This window comes from Anthonomus grandis, chromosome 5 (genome assembly GCF_022605725.1).
Source record: "Anthonomus grandis grandis chromosome 5, icAntGran1.3, whole genome shotgun sequence".
NCBI classification, from domain to species: Eukaryota; Metazoa; Arthropoda; class Insecta; order Coleoptera; family Curculionidae; genus Anthonomus; species Anthonomus grandis.
Window position 1 is genome coordinate 25,291,431 of NC_065550.1, and position 20,075 is coordinate 25,311,505.

The window sequence follows — 20,075 nt, forward strand, 5'->3', positions numbered from 1 at the left end:
AAATATCGTACCTCTTAATTCTGCGATAATCTAATGATGTAAGCAACTCTCCCTGCCTTCTTTTAGTTAAAGAAACTTTTGTATCGGATAATAATTCATTGTACTTTTCTGTTGTCAACATGAATGTATTTAGTTTACTTTCCTGGATATAGGCATTTACTTTCAATTTAAATTCTCCTTCACTTACAACGGACATCGTAAATATAAGACAAAACGCACTACTAAGACACGTGTTAACGCGATTCACGCACTGGCTCAGATTGACACTCAATGCGACGCCGACGCTGTGCAAAATCTTTTGCGACAGTGTTGTTGGACCGAATTTATTAATCTTTGGTCGTTTCGTAATTGCATAATCCTAGGTTTGGCTGATTGGAGACGATCAAAGCCCGAAATTGGAATAAAATTTGGGCTTTGGTCGTTTTAATTAAGCCAATCCTAAGATTGAGCAAAAAAACGGCCATTGGCCGTTTTCGGGCTTTGCGCCCAACATATACATATATCAGATTGCACAGTAAAAACATTTTACATTAATATTGACAATTGGTCTGCATAGATGAATTTAATTATGTATATTGTTGCAATTAATTATGTAAATTCTCGCTATAAACATGCTCTTTTAATACTAAACAAAGTGACCAATTTCTGAAAATATTCATATGGTAGTTAATATTTACCTATCAATACTTATGCAACAAAGCACGAAACTGGATAGGTACAGTCCAAATATCCTAAAAAAGCTCATTATTCTGCACATAAGATCGCCTGCCAGCCACTGGACTGTATATGCCCATGCAATTTCTAGTGGCATCATCAAGAACGTCACCTGAAACATCAGAATAAAATAAAGATAAGTAATAAAAAAATATATATAAAATAATAAATTATTATTAATGACTATCATTTAAGGTTCTTTCTATTTACAGTTTCTTGTTTTGTGGCTTTTCCTGTTTAGTTCTTGAGAGCATTGAATTCAAAGAATAGTTCTTCGGTGTAGCCATCAGAGGTGATTGAAAAACTGGTATTTTCTGAAAACGAGACCTAAAATTAGGCGCGAAAAAAGCGCTGAATTTTCAAGTGGTTTTTTTCGCAAAAAAAAACACAAAAATTATTTTTGACATTTTAACATTTTTATCGCACCTGGAATTATATATCCAACCCAACCCAATCTAACCCCGCTTTTCTGAAATATAAACGTATCATCCATTTTTCTCTAAGAGACCAAACGAAAACAAAACAAAGGTAAGAACACTATTATAACGAAATTACGCCTCATAAAATCCATACAATTTTTTAAAGCTACACGTGTTTCGCTCCTATCGGAGCATCATCAGACCTAAAAAATACATTAAGATATTTTTCACAAAAAGAATGCTTATAAATTATGATAAAACTCATTACCTAGACCTACACAGATCACATTACAACTAACAACAAAAGAAAAGCGAGGTTGAGTTAACAATTCCCACCATAGATAAAAATGTATGCTTAAAAAAATAAAAAATAAGAAAGTAAAAATGTAAAATGTCACCAGTGTGGAACTATCCAGCAACCTTTAGATTCACAGGCGCGCGTCTAACCCATAATCAAAGATGGGGAACAATCCGAACTATATTAATAAAAACTAAGAATATATAAAATCGAAAAGGAAAAGACTTTTTAAATTCTTTGAGAGAGGTTGTTATAGATGAGGTGAGGTTCAAACGTGAAAATATCGTTCACACACACATAAGGAGAGTTTTTTGCCTTTTGAGCACTCATGAAAAATATCCGCTCCCTGAGTTAAAGAAAAACCATCTGAGGAGGCCAATAAATGATTTGCAAACGCCGATTTAGTTTCAATCATGTCAGTATCCCTGTACCTGTCCACCAAACTTGTATGTTCGTTTATTCTGGTGGAAATTTTTCTCCCCGATTGCCCTATGTAAATGGCATTACAGTCATTACATCTTAATGAATATACCCCTGATTTTGAGAAGAAATCTGCCTTATCTATTGTACTCACTAGCTGCCTTTTTAAACTGTTTTTAGTTTTAAAAGCAATTGTGAGATTTGTAGACTTGAAAGACTTTGCAAGCTGAAAAGAAATATTACCAAAAAATGACATTGATCTAAAAAGGTGATTATTTTCATTATTAAGAAGGATTAAGTTGTAAGTGAGTTTGTATTTATTATAGAATTTAGAATAAAGGCGATTAATTATATCAAGTGGAAAATCATTACTAAAAGCAATAAGTTTAATTATATTTAGTTCATCAAGGAAAGCTTTTCTAGAAAGGGGGATGTTGAAAAGGCGATAGAAAAGGGAATTAAAAGGGGCAAATTTGTAAGAATAAGGGGAGTTTGAGGAGTATTGGATGACATTGTCCGTAGTGGTGGGTTTGCGGTAAATCTCAAATTCAAGTTTGTTGGTATTTTTTAAAACAAGCACATCAAGAAAAGGCGACCTTCCATCTCTTTCTTCTTCAATGGTAAACGAGATATTTACGTGAAGAGAGTTTATAGAAATGAGGAAATCCGCCAATTCTAGATCATTTCCATTCCATACCACAAAAATATCATCCACTTATCTCCTATATACAGTGAGAAAAGCACCAAACTTCCCATTGAAAATCCTTTTCTCCAAATGGTGCAACTTGTTGTTGAAAACGAAAAAATTCTGATCAAGTACTAGCTTGAGGAGTGTTAAAAGATCATCAACATTTAATCTGTCAAGCGGTGACTCAAGCAAAAGGGAGTTGACTAGATCAAGGCAATCACCAGGTGGAATGCTTGGAAATAAGTTCTTAACGTCCAGAGAAATTAGTTTTGAAACCTCTGGTATGCAGATATTTTTTAAAAAATTTGTCAACTCTACTGAATTTTTTGTGGAATAAGTACTTCTGAAACCAGTTACATCTCTGAGTGTGGTATTTAACCAGGCTGACAAGTTGAAATAAGGTGAGTTTACAAACGATACTACTGGCCTAATAGGGAGATTAGGTTTATGGATTTTAGGAAGGCCGTAGAGGAGAGGATTTCTGGGATTTATAGGGTATATTTTTTTTTCACACGTGTAGCTTGAAACACGTGTAGCTTTAAAAAATTATATGGATTTGATGAGACCGTGACTTTGTGTTCTTACCTTTGTTTTTGTTTCTGAAATATGTTCCTATAATATCAATCCCATAAATTTTTTACAGAAATATGAATTCTCGTTATTCGCAACAACTTTCAATTTGTAAATTTGCTCTTCCGCCATATAAATATTGTTCCCGGTAAAATAACACACATTTTAAGCATTTTCCCATAATGTTAAGTTCAATTTACCAAAAGACTGATTTAAACTACTGAATTAGCCATAGAAATGGAAAATAAAATTAATGCAGAAAGGAGTCACTGCCAGGATATCATTCTAAAGTACCAAATGGGACGACCTAATAATAAGAAGGTGATAACGATGGTGAAGATGCAAAACAAGATGATGGTGATGATGAACAGGAAAGAGACAGAATGAATGAGGGTAATCTTCTACTGGAAAACAATTTACTTAAGGCTGCTTCTCGAAGAGGTCACACAATACCAACTTTTTTTTACATATAATATAATAATAATAATAATAATAATAATAATAATAATAATAATAATAATAATAATAATAATAATAATAATAATAATAATAATAAATGAAAAGTACAATTTTCATTTAATTTATTATAAAATTATAGTCCTTAGTATAGTCCTAAAAAACGACGCATGCTCTGTACAGTTTTGAGAGTTACTAGAGACTGAGGAGAAATATTGATTTATATCATTAGGTTTTTTTTAAATTGATAGGAATTTCATTTTTATCTTTAATTTGAATATCCATACTTTTAAGAGTTTTCCAAAGCTGTTCTTGTTCACAATATTCCAAAAATGCATTTTTTTCACGCCTTAATAGCGATACAACTGAATTACGTAGTTGTTTGTATATGTTAAAGTCAATTAGATTTTTATCCTTTTTATATTTTTTTAGAAATTTATTGTATCCGTTAACCAAGGACTTTGGAAACTTTTTTTTGTAATTCTTGAGGTCCTAAGGGGAGCGTGCCGATCAAATAGTTTCAATATTTGATAGTTTAAATAATTGATTTTTTGTTCGATATCAGGCATATAGAATATCCGATCCCAACACACTCTTCCCAGATCCTCAGAAAAAAGATCACCATTCAACTTCCCAAAATCGTGATAAGTTACCACCTTGGGCGGATACTTTTGCAGCCCGTAGGCAAACGTGGTGTAGATAGCCATATGATCCGATATTAGGTCAGCTAAAAGTATTCCAGAAGAAGTTACATAATCAAAGTTATTTGTGTAGATCGCGTCTATAATTTTTTCTGTGTTAGCAGTGATTCTTATGGGTTTGTCGATAGTCTAAAATCGTAAGATATAAAACAGTCATAAAAAATATTTGTTACATTGTGGTCAATATTGCTATCGCCAAGAAGAACTACTGGACCATATAGAGTAGTTACATATGACAATAGACTATCCCTGTATTCCACACACACCTGCAGGTTTCCCGAAGGCACCCTATAAAAACAACCACAACAAAGTTTTAGTCTACCCACTTGTAATTCCAGAAAAATCAATTCGACCTTCTTGATTCTGGGATAATCGCTAAGAACCACCTTTACCTGTAAATCCATGCGAACATATATACCCACACCACCACCCCTTCCCTCACGATCCAGCCTATAAAATTTATAATTGGGTAAAGTAAAAAACCATTGCAGTGGGAATATTTCCATTTAGCCAAGTTTCCGTCACTGCAAAAATATCGAATTCATTTCCGCTAACCATATTTCGTAATTCATTGAAGCCTGTCGAAAGAGAACGCACATTTAAGTGACCAAATTTTAATTGATGCATTATAAGACTACCTAACAATCCTTTCTTCTTCTCACAAAATAAATTTGGATTAAAACTTTTGATATTTTATCATAATTGTGAAAAATAGAGAACCAAAAGCGTTTAAAAAGTCTAATAAGAAATAAGTCTTATGCACTAAATAACTTAGGTATACCATACATTAAAATCACAATAAGAAAGTTCGTAGGAAAAATTTTTCAAATGGTTTATTTTTTTTATATGATTATATGACATATGATTATCATTTTCTAAATTTTTGATGTTTTAAGAAAGTATTTCGAACACCTTGCAAGTAATGAGTTCCCAGTAGAATAATATGCAGGAAAGTGGTAACTACATCATCAATAATACACAAGGATTTTAATGCCAAGGTTGGTTAAAGCAGAGTTATGAATGTAGTGGAGAAATTTCATCTAGGATATAGGAATGAGAGAGGTAAAAGACTCATACAGTGCTGACAGGAAAAAAAATTGGTCATCATAAACGCCTTCTATGAACACTATACCTCGACGACTTTGCACCTGGACATCACCTAGTGAAAATGAAAACAACCTTATTAGGACTCAATTAGATTTTTTACGTGTCAACATGAGGTTTAGAAACAAAATTAAGGGCATTAAAATCTATGCAAGTGTGGACAGTGATACTGACCACAAATTTCTGTTAGCCAAAGTAAATATGAGATTAATGATCGATAAGACCAAAGAAAGCAAACTTGGAAAAACTCAAAAAAGAACCATACTTGACGCAGTTAAACGGACGAATTGCGAGCGATTTATCTGAGGTATTAACAAAAAATATTGGTACTGCCTGCAACAAGGTTAAAACAACAATGCTGAAAGTAGGGAAAACAACTCGTGGGCAGAAAGGATCAAACAACGAAAAAACCCTTCATGAACCAGCATATCATTAACTTGATGGAAGAAAAGCGTAAACACAAAATCACCAACACAGAAAAATACAAGCAATTAAAAAGACAAATAAAACATGACATAAAAGGGTGAAAGAAGAATGGATGGAAGAAAAATACAACGGAATGGAGGAATAACAAGCACGATACCTTCAATATGCATAAGAAATTAAAAGAACTTAAACATACCTGGAGATATTCAGCTGAGGCAAGAAGATAAAATGCCAATCTGGAAAGAAAACGTGATAAACCTTTTTGCAACGCAACGAGAGAATTCAAGGGAGAAAGATCGACAGGCGGAATGTTTAGATATTCTTAAATCAGAAGTGAAGTATGCGATTAAGATAGCAAAAAACAACAAAGCTATAGGACTTGACAACATATTGATAGAAATGTGGAAAGCATTCTACGATAGAAAGTTGACCAGCCTTACAGAATCCAGAAACCACTGGATGAAATGGAGTTTAGTTTCGAAGAGGGATAACGAACTGGAGATACTCTGTTCGCCTTAAAAGTAATACTACACAACTCTAGAGAGTACAATAAAAATGTATTCGTCTGTTTCACCGACTTCCAGATGCCTTTTAATAAAGTCAAACACGACAAACTTATTGAGAATCTAAAAAGTATTAATCTGGATTAAACCGACATATGCATAATAAAGAAGTTATACTTTAAACAAACAGCATTAGTGCGGGTTGAAGATATGGAAATGGACGAAATCAAAACAGAAAAAAAAACCGACAAGGCGTCCTGCGTCCTGTTGTCGAAATTGTTTAACTTATACTGCCGTTTGTGTTTAAGAGGTCGCTGGAGAAGAGAATATTAGAGGAACACGTATTAATAAACTTAAATTTGCTGCAATAATAACGAAGAGTGCAGAAGAACTACACACCTTACTAGAGAGTTATTAACATAGAAAAAACGAAATTCATGATAATAAGTAAAAACCCTAATATTAATTATGTTGGATCACACTAAATGGAAAACAAGTAAAGTGGGTCCAAAAATACAAATATCTAGGAATGACTTGCAGGATCCAGATAAACAAATCAAGATCAGGATAGAAATGGCTCGGAAGTAGACGTCTTTCCTTCAAGATTCACAAATAGGAGTGCCTGCAAATTAGACTAAGGTTCATTCGAGGGTTATGTGTGGTTGGTGTTACTTTATGGGATACTATATACCATACTACATGGGGTGAAAACCTGGCTCTTAAAAGCCTAAGCTGCTAAAAAGCTAGAATCGTTCGAGATGTGGCTATAAAGGCGTTTGCTTAGATATTCTGGACACTTAAAATAACAAAGGAAGAAGTACTAAGGTGCACTGAACACGAATGAAAACTACTAAGGGTTATTAGGATCCGTAAAAGAGCATACATAAGTCATATTCTCCACAACGACAAGTATGTACTACTTCAATCAAAAAAAGAAAAAATCGTGGCTTCATAATATCAGAGAGTGGACAAGAATGAATTTTGAAGAACTTTAATTTTCAATGAGAAAATTACATCAGAAGAATAACAAGAAGGTAATGTAATTATTTTGGCATTCTCTCAGAAAAATTTAATTTTTTTTATATAATTTTTTATCAACTTTTACTTTTCTAAGCGATTTATAGCCAAAACCCAAATGAGCTTTTTCTAAATGCACACCAGCAAAACCGGAACATTTTAAATTACTTAAAGTAATATCCGTAGCAATTTGATAAAGTCCTTCATGTTTTTCCTTCAAATGGCAAAAATATACTTAGACGAAGAAGCTTTCTTTAGGTCAGCTATCTTTAAGGTTATTTTCAGCAATTTAAATAAAATTGTCAAAAAAGAATTCACTAGTATATCAAGCTGTACTATTTTAAGCTATTCTCTTTGCCACTCAGGTTTTACCTACATTTTAGAATACGCAAAGTAGCATAGGGAAACCTATATATAAAAAACAAAAACAAAATGAAGCAAAAGATTTCTTCAACTAATTGCAGATCTTTAATAACTATGGTTATAAAAAATTTAATAAACAAAAAGATATATTTTATTACAGCTTCTCCCTGACTATTTTTACTTAATTTTAAATCGTTCCGAAAAAAGTTCATTTGTTTATACATGAAGTTACTACACTAAGTGGAAAATCATCATCTGGATATTTCTGTTACTCCTAATTATGCAATAAAATATATTTTATTAACTTCCAAAAGAGGTACGTGACGACAGAAATAAATATAATGGAAATTTTATCGGAAGCCACAACAAGTAACATAGTATGCAATCACGTAAAAGCCAATGTATCATTTCCAGTAAAAAATCCTGATCTAAATCTATTAGTCTATTTTACATTTCCATAACCACCAAATCAGCTTAGTTTAATATAAAAATAGTTTTTTATCGGTGCATGCATAATCTAAGAGTTTTTCGATTGTCTATATAAATTTAACAACGGCAGAAAAATTATCATTCGAATTATCGATTAAGTAGTAAACCTTTGAAAATGGCTTATTACCTTCTTTTTATAGTTTTATTAAGTGTCATTTGTGGCTTTGGTAACGCTAATCTCTACGAGGATAGCGACTGGCAAGACTGGAGTTTATTTAAGGTAAAACTTTAAGGAATATCAGTATATTTTTTCCAATTAATTATTTTCTTAACTAAATTTTGTTTTAAATAAGTAGCTTTAAAAATTGCATAACTTCAGAATGTCTATGGAACTTGAAATCGATGCATAACTTAAATTGAAACGATTTATTTATTTAAAAAATTACAGTTTTTTATTTTTAATTTGAGATTAATTTATAAATTTGAATAATTTAAACATTAGTGGCCTTATTAAATCCCTTATATTGTTTTTTTAATACATTTTTGTGCCTTTGGAGTAACAAATAACAAAAAATAATAAATTTTAGTTAAAATTTCACAAACAGTATGAGGACGAACTAGAAGAAAGCAAACGATTCGAAATATTTAAGCTTAATAAGCTTTTTATTGAAAATCATAATAAATTGTACGAGAATGGCTTAACAACGTTTGATCTTGGCATTAATCATTTTGCTGATCTAACTTTTGAAGAATTTTTAAAGTTTTACACCATGAATACTACGGAATATGATTATGGTAAGCATCTAAATATACATTTTTAGACGCAAAACTCATATCACATTTATCACAGATCTACAAATTTTTGAAAAATAAATAATTTTCAGGATCTGAAATGGATGCACTTATCCCTGAAGATGATACCATATATGATTTATCAGAAGAAGATGGAAATGTACAAAACTCCATGGATTGGAGACAAAGAGGGGTAGTTACAGGTGTGAAGAATCAAGGACGGTGTGGCTCCTGTTGGAGCTTTGCAGCTGTAAGTGCCAAAAAAATATCTTAAATCTCATTAATAACATTCTTTGTAAAATCGTAGACTGGTGCCGTGGAGAGTCACTGGGCTATAAGAACCAAAAGATTAGTCTCTTTAAGTGAACAAAACCTCATGGACTGTTCAACAAAAAATTCAGCCTGTAAAGGTGGAGCTGCTACTAAGGCTTTTGAGTATATTGCTGCCAATAGAGGCATTGACACCGAGAGATCCTACCCTTACCAAGCGAAAAAATTGAAGTGCAGATACAAGTAAGTTAAGCTAGTTTATAAAAATCGCAGTCTAATTTATTTTCACTTTAGTCCTCACAATGTGGGTGCTCGTATCCGATCCTACAAGATGTCAAGACGAGGTAATGAAAATAATCTTTTACATACAATTGCTGAAGTTGGTCCGGCAGCAGTATCTATAGACCCGGATTCTCCTCATCTACAATTCTATCGATCAGGAGTGTTTTACAACGCTCACTGTAAAATCAATAAGGGTGGACATGCTATGTTGGTAGTAGGGTATGGTCGACAGGGTAATAGTGACTACTGGCTAACAAAAAATTCTTGGGGTGCCCATTGGGGGGAAGGAGGGTATGTCAAAATGTCTAGAAACAGAGGAAATAATTGTGGAATTGCTGATAGGGCTGTGTATCCGATTATTTAATTTTTCTATGTTAAGATATAAATGAATAAAATTTGAAATATTAGCTAGTATTATTGTTTCATTTATTTGCCTATTAATTTTAATAATATTTCATAGTAAGTTTATTTTAAGTATTTAATTAAAAACAGGAGGATTGTAATAATTTTACCCAAGAATAACAAAAGCCTATGCATAACTTAAATGGAACTAATACGTATCGTTTTCTGGAGTGTTCTAAAGTACAAATGCAAAATATATGTTAATTATTAGGGCTAAATACGTTTTCAAATTATAAAAGGACAAATCAGAAGTATTTTACTACCATTGCAGTCAACGATAAAGGTTAAGATCTGATAAAAATATACGGCTTTAAGCTTAAAAAATAGATTTTAAAATATCTTCATAATAATTTTCGGAAAATAGTAAACTAAAGCATTGGTGAGTTATTGTGCAATAGAAAACTCAAAATTATTAGTTTTAAGTGAGCCAAACCTTGGATTGTTTAACGAAAAGTTCAGCCATCAAAGAAGATGCTGATATTAATGCTTTTGAGTATATTGCTTCCAATAAAGGCATTGACACAGAGAAGTCTTACCCTTAGCAAAAAAAAAACCGAATTGCAAATACAAGTGAAGTAAACTAGTCTAGATGGTAGGTAATAGTCGATAGGGTAATGGAGCGTAATAAAGAAACTTCCAAAAGAGGTACGTGACGACTGGAATAAATGTAAAATGTTTATTACAATGCACATTTTATCAAAAACCGCAAGTAACATAGTATGCAATCACGTAAAAACCAATGTGTCATTCCCAGTGAAAATCCTGGCTCAACATGTTGATTTCCTTTAAATTTCCATAACCACTAAATGGACTTAGCATTATATAAAAATAGCTTTTTTATCAGTGCATGCATAATCCTAACAATTTTAGGATTCTTTATTTAAATTCAACAACAGGAAAAAAATTATTATTCGAATTATAGATTAAGTAGTAAAATGTATATTAAATAATTCGTTGAAAACAGGAAAATTTTAATACTTTTGTCCAAGTATAACCAAAATTCATGCATAACTTAAATGACTCTGATACGTGTTCTTTTCAAAAATGTTCCAAAGTACAAACACAAATTGTACGTTATAATATTAGGGCTAACTACGTATTAAAAGTATAAATGGACTAATTAAGAGTATTTTATGTAGAGGCGTTGACACCGAGAAGTTACGAAAGGAAGAACTACATTTAGCTAAACTAAAGGCAATTTCAGTTTTACTTTAGTTCTCACAATACAATATCAAAACTGACAGGATGTTGAGAAAAGGTGACACAAATAGTTTTCTACAGACAATTACTGCAGTTGGACCGACAGCAGTTTCTGTGGACAATACCAAAAAAAGTTAAGTAGTATTTTGTAAGAACTTGATTTAAAATAATTAAATGTGATCTAGAAAGGCGATACTACTAAAAACCAAAGTCGTGCAACTTTAATGGCTTTGACATACGCTCTCTTCAAACAAACATATAGGTACAAGTAATACAAGTATTATACTATTTATTTAAATTAAATAAATATTAAAAGGATAAAATTAGGAGTGTTTTGCAACCGTAGAACCAACAGGGGCGGACATGTAATGTTAATAAGCATTGGACTCCAGAGGCAAATAATTTCCTAAAATCAACATGGAATTGCGTCACATTTAAGGCAATTTAGAACTGTTACAATAAATATTTTTATTAGTAATAAAGTTAGTTTTATTAAAATAATTCTGAAAAATATAAAATAAACTGTTTTAACTTATTACTCTAAAGATGGTGTAATTTGAACTTATTAACAGAATTTCCGAGTGGATTTCTATTAGACATTCTATTTATTTTATCTTCGACCTACGCATAAATCAGCATTTTCCAAGATTAAATTCCAAATTGAATTTTGGATCTGACAATAAAAATCTCAATTTCTTTTTATTTGGGAAACCAGTATTATGGACCGAAGGGCATTTGACGCTCAATAAAATTTTCTTTGGCAGATTTGTTTTGGGGGTGAGTGCTTGTAACTCTTGCCATTGTAAATACCCCTTTTTTCGACGACAAATATTTAATAAGTAAGTACAATTACTAAACTAATAAATAATTATATTGAGAAATAGCATTTCCCATTATTCACTATAGAATTCCAATAATGACCTAAAAAGCAATTCAGTTAAAATGTAATAAGCCACAATATAGAATGATTTGTATACCAAAATGTCAATTTAAATGAAAATGTAATTATATGAAACACTTGTTAATTGCTTTTATTAAAAGTATCGGAATACTAATAACCTGATAACTCGTAAGGGTAAAAATAGATATACATTATTAAAATGTAAATAAAATTTATAATACAGGAAAGAAGCAAGGAATATTTGAACCTTTAAAGAAGGTTTAATCCAATAAAACGGAGTCAAAATATTCATCAAAACAGTGATTTTTATAATCTTTCAGTTAAAATAAAAGTATAAGAACGTTAAAGAATTTTAGGTCTGAGATAGATTTTCAGATCAACACATGGATAAAAAAAATAAATTTTTAAATTTATATCACATTTTATGTTTTTATGATGTCCTTTATGTTTTTACGAAATCATAAAAATTTGAATTTTCTTACATATTAATGAGAAATAGATTTTTGGGCTTGAATTGGGTTTTTAGTTTTCCCTGAATTCCCTTGATATTTAATTTCTTTTTTTCATAATAATGTTTTCTACAGTTGGGCCAATAATGGGCTGGAAAGTGTAACGGCAATATAAAAAAGCCAGCTGCATGTGGTGCACTCTGCTAGATATCCAATGAGACTTTATCGGCCAAATGTACTCCAGAATGAAGGGGAGATTCAACAACCAACAACTTCGGCTGTATGAGAATTAAGGCAATTCCTTGTCCTTGGATGGAGAAATCAATTCAAAAGGCAGATGAACCAAATGCTGGAATATTATGAATAAATTGCCTCTAGTCCCGGCAGATCTTAATTGATCAAGAGATACAAAGAATCCCTCGTTTTCAGCTAAATAAAAAAGCAAAATACGAACCTGGAGTGTTAAAACGTAAGCAGGAATACCCGACAAACAAACTGAAGAAATAAGGAGACTCAAGATCAATATTTTTTGAGTAAGAAAAATCCGATGGCCAGATAACGAACTGACTTAGCCAAAAGAGAAGGTATTTTACTTTTCATGAAATACTTGGAAGTCACCTCAAGATAAAGACCAACGCATTGTACGCAAACAAATAAATTATATGTTTAACCATATCCAAAAATCTCCTCTATTGTTCTCTAAGAGACCAACATACAAAATTGACGAAAGAAAAACACAAAGTCACGGTCTCCCAACATGTAATAAAACAGGCTACACGTGTTTCGCTCTAGTTGGAGCATCATCAGGCCTAAAATAAAAATATTACTTAAACAAAATTATAAACTTACATATAACAATAAAAAACCTTTAGAAGCCATCCACACACTTCACAGTACATAAATAAACAATAATTTTAAGGTTATAATTGTACGAAGCAAAAAATAAAAAATTCAAAATGGAACGCAACAACATAGACTCAACGAGAATCGAACCCGGTACAACCAGGTTAGAAGTATAAGTGTAAAACCTATCGACCTAATGCTAAAACAACTTAACACGTTAGCCAATGTAAATTGAAGAAAGTGACTACAAGGAAAATGTTAAACGATACTTAGCTAAATTAAATTGTTAAAAATTAAATTAGGTTCAACAGTAAACACGTCATTCACACACACGAGAACGGGACTCTTTTTAGCTTTTGTAATTTCCATTTTCTCCAGAAGGTCAAGCTTCTTACCTTTAGGGCATTCATGAAGCATTTTAGCTCCCACCCCCTTAGTCTCTTAGAGAATAATGGATGAGATTTTTGGATTTGAAAATGCTAGTCAAGCTAAACTCATCCGCCATTACCATAAGAACCTTTTTGCATGGAAGAATCTGCTGCTAAAAATATGGTTTCTTCAACAATGTTTACTTTTCGGTTTGATCCCGAAATTCATCAATCTGCGGTGTAAAACAAGAACAATTTCATCAAAAACTGCCGTGAACGTCGCCAGAACAACTTGGTTGAAGGAAGAAGTGAAGTGCCATTATAGAACTATAAACAAGTTGAACTCTTTACTAAAATACCTCTATTTCACGTTAAACTCATTTCTAAATTACTTGGAATTTAGTACTTCAGACTGTTTATTTAGGGATAAATTAGAGGTTAGTTCTAGAAACACTTTTAATAAATTAAACAATAAGTTGAAGCGTCTTAAAGCCACCTTTAGGTCTAATAACTTTAGGGAATATCAAACAAAATTAGGCCATTATCATTTTCAGTTCCATAAAAGATTTTTAAATTTGTCTGATGTTATTTTTACCTCTGACGAAGAAAGTATACTAAACCTTAACCTTAAGTTTAATCTTTATAATAAGGTGGACTCACAGACACGAGAGACTTTAGCTGTGGAGGCTGAGAGTGTTTTGCAGACGACTGATACAATAAATAAAAACATCTTACGCGCTAAAATAATAAACTTTTTAAATTCTAGCTGTGGTTCGAACAGCATAAACAATAACATCAATAAAAAGCACCTAATTTCGCTAAAAAATAAAATAAAGAGTAACGATGGACTCGGGGGATTTCATTAGAGTTAATAGAGTAACCCCACCAATTCGTATTTTACGAAAGTTAAGCAAACATTGGACAGATGTAGCTTAACTCTCGATTTCTTCAACACTAAAAAAGAAAAACTGTATCCTATGAATCCTAGAACTCCGATCCTTTATGGTCTCCCCAAAATCCATAAGACCAATTTTCCCATAAGACCAGTGGTTTCCTTTGTTAACTCCCCATGCTATAATCTTCCCTCTTGGTTGAATAACGTTCTCAGGAAGGTGACCAACTTTAAAAGTATTTATTCGACTAAGAATTCTGTTGATCTAACCAACAGTTTAAAAAATCTTATTATCCCTCATAGATCTAAACTTATTTCCTTAGATGTAAAAAATCTTTTTCCCAGCATCCCTCCCAAAGATTGTTTAAAGTCAGTGAGAATTCTCCTATTAAAAACATATTTTAGTCGTATATTGAGGGTCTTTTAGACTTACTCGATATAGTGATCAACCAAAATTTTTTTCCAGTTTGACACACTACTACCGATAATGTAATTCAGTACTCTTTAAATTCTCCCTACTCATAAATTTGCCTCTTTTAATTCATTTTTCTATAGATTGTTTAATATCCCCTTGTCAAAAGAAGCTTTCGCTAAATAATTGAATATTATAAAACATATTGCTCTCAACAACGGATTTCCCCTTCATTTAATAGACAAAATTTATTGCAAATTTTTAAATAAATATAATTTGACCTACAATATTGTTCATAATAACGACTCAATAAGTTCCTTTAGATCCTTGACCTTTTTTGGTTCTATCTGTAAATTTAGTAAGATTCTTTAAATCCCTAAATGTAAAAATCGCGTTTGTAAAGAACTTTCAAACTTGCTGAAATTAAATACGCAATAATTCAAATTTTTTAAATAGAACACCCTGTATATTTTTATCTAATTAAGTTTGTCCCTCAAATACCTTTATTTTTTATTTAATTTGTCCTATTGCGAAACCAAGTACTTTTTGAGATATTTTAACTTTTCTGTAAAATACTATGCATAAAACGGGTATTCTTTAAGTTTTGATCAAGATTGCTTAGAAAAAATTATTGAAGAATTAGAATTATTACTTTTCCTACAATTATTATTAATATTACATACTAAGAATTAACCAACACATTTATTCACCTAAACTGCTAAAAAAAACAGCAAAATTAAATTACATACTAGGTAGGTACTTACGTATTTTTGCATAAATGTACATCGTTGCACTAATTTTAAATTTTAAAGATCAATTACAATTATTATAAATTGTGTTCAATATGACCTCCTAAATTTTGTGCGCAAGCGTTTACCCTTTTTGAGAATGAGTCATTAACCTTTTCCAACATAATTGGCGTGACTGTTTGAAAAATCTCCCAAATTTTATTTTTCATATTTTCACTTGTGGTAGGAGTTATTTAATAGACTTTTTCCTTCACATATCCCTACAAGAAAAAATCCAGTTTGGTCAAATCCGCGGATCTTGCGGGCCAACCGGTTATTAAAATGCTCATTTAAAAAATTTCTAACAGCATGGCTATAATCTATAATGAGCTAAAGCACGTCATGCTGAAACCAAATCCCATCTCGAACATGGTCAGGCAACGTTTGTAGAAGGACATTAAAATCGTTTTGTAACAAGTTTAAATACATTTTACCTGTAAGATGTTCATTAAAAAAGTGCGGTCCAATAACGTAATGTCCTATCATTATTCCTGCCCAAACATTAAGCGACCATCTATGTTGATGATGAATTTATCGGGTGAAGAATGGCATGCTGGTGTCGTAATAATGAAAATTATGTTTTTTAACACTGCCAATATTATGGAATGTAGCTTCATCCGAAAAAAGCACAAAATTAAAAAAGTCAGGCTGACGAATCTTATTTTGTGCCCACTGACAGAAAGCCATTCTTCTTTCATAAGCCATTCTTCTTTCATCTGCGGAAGCAATTCCTGCAACAATTGAATACGGTAAGAATGGAATTTTTCACTTCGAAGCATGCGACATATTGATGTTGCACTAAAGGGTAATTCTTTAGCAAGCTGCCTAACGCTTTTATGAGGATCTTCAACGACACTTAAAGCTACTGTCATCCTGTTTTCCTCATTTGTAACTGGCTTCACCCGTTCATGTTTTTTATAAATTACACTTCCTGTTATCTCAAATCTTTCTTTTAGTTTTTGAAACACTTGTGCTTGGAGATGTCTCCTTTCAGGATAAAGTTGCGCATAAATTGTAGATGCCAAAAGGCTATTTCTTTCAGCAGCTTTATGGGCAACAAATTCCTCACGAGGAAAATTCATATTGATTACAAAATGAACAATAAAAATTAAAAATCGATTAACTAAGTCACTGATAATAATTTCTAAAATGGTTTTTGAAGAAAAAACATTGATCTTATCTACTGCTGTCATAAAACTAATAATCTGACAATTATTATTTGACGTTTAAACCAATGTTTCTAAGCAATCTTGATCAAAACTTAAAGAATACCCGTTTTATGCATAGTGAAGAGTGTTTATAGAAAAGTTAAAATATCTCAAAAAGTACTTGGTTTAGCTATAGGACATATTAAATAAAAAAGGAAGGTATTTGAGGGACAAACTTAATTAGATAAAAATATACAGGGTGTTCTATTTGAAAAATTTGAGATATTGCGTATTTAATTTCAGCAAGTTTGAAAGTTCTTTAAAAACACCCTGTATATTAAAGAAACGACACAGAGATGAAAATAATGAACTGGTAGTAGATACAGACAGAATACCGGAAATCTGGAAGGAATACAAAGTAAGCTTTTTAATGACAACCGACCAACTAGAAAAGCTGACAAGACTAAGTATATTAAACAGAAGAAATCAGACACGCGGTGAAGCTTAACAATACCCTGGGTTTTAATATATATTATAACACGTTCTAGTTTATTAAGGAATAGAGCAAAGATAATTTTGAAACTCTTTAATAACCTATTTGTGACAGAACATATTCCAGAAGACTCCCTCGCTCCCATGTACTTTTATAACCTTACCAAAATAATTGCAAAAATATGCTTAGATTACCGATTTATAAGTGTAACAAAGCCATTTCTTGAAGCTCTTTATACGATCTTTGTATAATTACTGAAGATAGCAGTAGAAGTTAGTTAGTAGTTTAAGTTAGTATACAAACCTTGGTACAAAATTGTAAAAGATTAAAGAAAGGATGATTTCATGTGTTTCATTGATTATGAGAAGGCCTTGAGACTGGGCTTGATTTTACCACCGATGTTGCTTAATCTCTACTTGGTAAAAGTCTGTTTTTTGATAGGTACCTCTACATATAAGTACATCTACATATCAACAAATCAGATATTATGCAGATCATACTGTAATAGTTGACGATAACGCAAAGGATCTTCAGGAATTATCAAACAAGCACAAGATCAGGCCTGAAAATTATTATAAAAAAACGAAGTTTATGGTCGTGAGTATGACTGATTTTCCACAAATCAGAATTTAGTTAAATAAGAAAAATAATAACTAAGATACAGAACTCTGAAATGTTTTTTTTGGTCAGTTATTTAGTACGATGTAGAGGCCTAGATATTAAAAGCAAGTTCCATAAATAAATTAGAAGCATTTGAAATGTGGTGTTTAAGAAGAATGGATTCTCAGCATTCTTCGTGAGTAGACCACGTAAGAAATGAAGAAGTTCTACGGAGAGCACAAATAGAAGATCGTGAGCTTTTTAAAGTAAAACGTAGAAAAAGATCATACTTAGAACATAGGTATTACATTCTAAATTGACTTAAAATATGAATTTCACTACATAAGGTTTTGTACTACTTATGACAAATATAAATTCATTGCAATCGTCCTAGTTTCTTTGTTTAAGATGGAGTATCATACAGAAAAATTGGTAAAATATCTAAAAATATTTTTTTCATATCGTTTTATGTTTTTATTCTATCGTAAGTTGTCCCAAAATATTAGTTTCCTTTTCTAATTATACAGAGTTATGTTCTTCTTAGATGAAAGACATGATCATTATCATTTAAATGATGATATGATCTATGATCATTACGACCTGGATTGCCTTGAACTATTAATTTTCTTACGTAATTATGTTCCGTACAAATGATGAAATGATGATGAAAATACAAATACAAAAAGAAATACAATAATAAATTTTTTTTATGATTGTCCAAGATTGTTGAGCCAATGATGTAATATTTTGATGAAAATTGATATGAAGTGTGTTTTCTGACTATCTACCGTATTTCATTTTACGTTTTAAATTGCTTTAAAATATGAATTTCACTAAGTAAATGTTATATAAAAAACATAACTTCATTGCAATCGTCTTAGTTTCTTGGGCTTAAGATGAATTACCTTCTTTTATTTTTTGTACATATTATTATATTGAAAAACAGAATTTAAATACCATAATCTAAGATTCTTCAAGCTGAGTTTTTCCATTCTCACAGCCTATCCTGTTTCCATTATATCCTGAATTGCCCTGAAATATTTACTTTCTTGGACCATTAAATAATTATATTCCTTTTAAAGAAAAAATAAAATTTCATTGTTCATTTTTCAACTTATTCATTCCGTTCCAATATTCTTGAGCTTTTTCCAGGTTCTACTGCGTTTAATTGTTTAATTTTGAAATAGACATGCTCACCCAGTGACACGGTGAATTCCATTGAAATTTCTCTTTAAGTTTTCTCTTATGCATTGTTTACTTACTAAAGACGACGACTCAAAACCAATTAACTTACAACTTTGACGCCACCGTTAAAGATCAACACCATTAAGGACTAAATTACTTAAATAAGAGTTTCAAGAGACTCAATGAGAGGCTTAGACCTACAAACTACTTTACTACTTCAAAGCAAATTGGAGAATTTACTATCAGCAACACCTACTATATAATGTCACTTTTAGCAAATATTTACTTGAGCTAAAAATAAAGACTTAAACTCATTTTAAACTTATTTAATTTGCATCTTTGACTTGCAGATAAACATCATTTACCATGCAATTACGTAAATAAGAGTTTCGCGAAACCTTTTAACACTACTAAATAAAGCTTCAGGGACTTGAAAGTTTATGGCGCCTTTATAGTTTACTTTTATAGAGTCTTAGATGGTAAATTACTGCTTTGAGGGAACAATTGAGAAGACAGAAAGTTATAACAGGGGAAATTACGCAGTAAACAGAACCGTTGAAACGTCTTAAGCCTCACTAATTGTTTTAGTTATGGGGTTTTAATTAAATAGCTCCAGAAGTACTAGCCGCCTCTAACCCATCAAGAGGTTACATAAGGATTCATTTATACAGAAATCAAACTCAGGTGTAACATGGAAACGTGAAAAAGATAAATGTTTAATCCAGAAAGTTTATCCATCAGGACGGATTACGTTAGAAATGTGAAAGTTTTAACTCAAAAAACTGCCTGTCCTGGAAAATGTATGGAAACTTGGGACAAGTTATCGTGTTAATTACCGTAATAAATTCATAAAAAAGTTCAATTTTCAAAAAGGAGTTAAAATATGATGTTTCTAGAATCTTTTAGTTTAATTAAACAGATTTTATATAAAAAAGTATACTT

At 31.4% G+C, this 20,075-nt stretch overlaps 2 protein-coding genes across 2 annotated transcripts in view; one reads left to right on the forward strand and one right to left on the reverse strand.

The window, feature by feature from the left end:
• Positions 1-20,075, reverse strand: part of LOC126735915 (adipokinetic hormone/corazonin-related peptide receptor variant I) — a 100,529-nt gene that overhangs the window by 45,109 nt on the left and 35,345 nt on the right. The window contains exon 3 of the mRNA XM_050440038.1: positions 678-826. Within this exon, the coding sequence (XP_050295995.1) occupies positions 678-826 (149 nt within the window). The remainder of the gene's footprint in view (positions 1-677; positions 827-20,075) is intronic.
• On the forward strand, positions 8,230-9,864 carry LOC126735916 (procathepsin L-like). The gene is made up of 5 exons (XM_050440039.1): positions 8,230-8,388; positions 8,696-8,903; positions 8,993-9,150; positions 9,208-9,413; positions 9,465-9,864. Exons 1-5 carry the CDS (start codon positions 8,284-8,286, stop codon positions 9,814-9,816), a joined length of 1,029 nt encoding a protein of 342 aa, XP_050295996.1. The 5' UTR covers positions 8,230-8,283; the 3' UTR covers positions 9,817-9,864.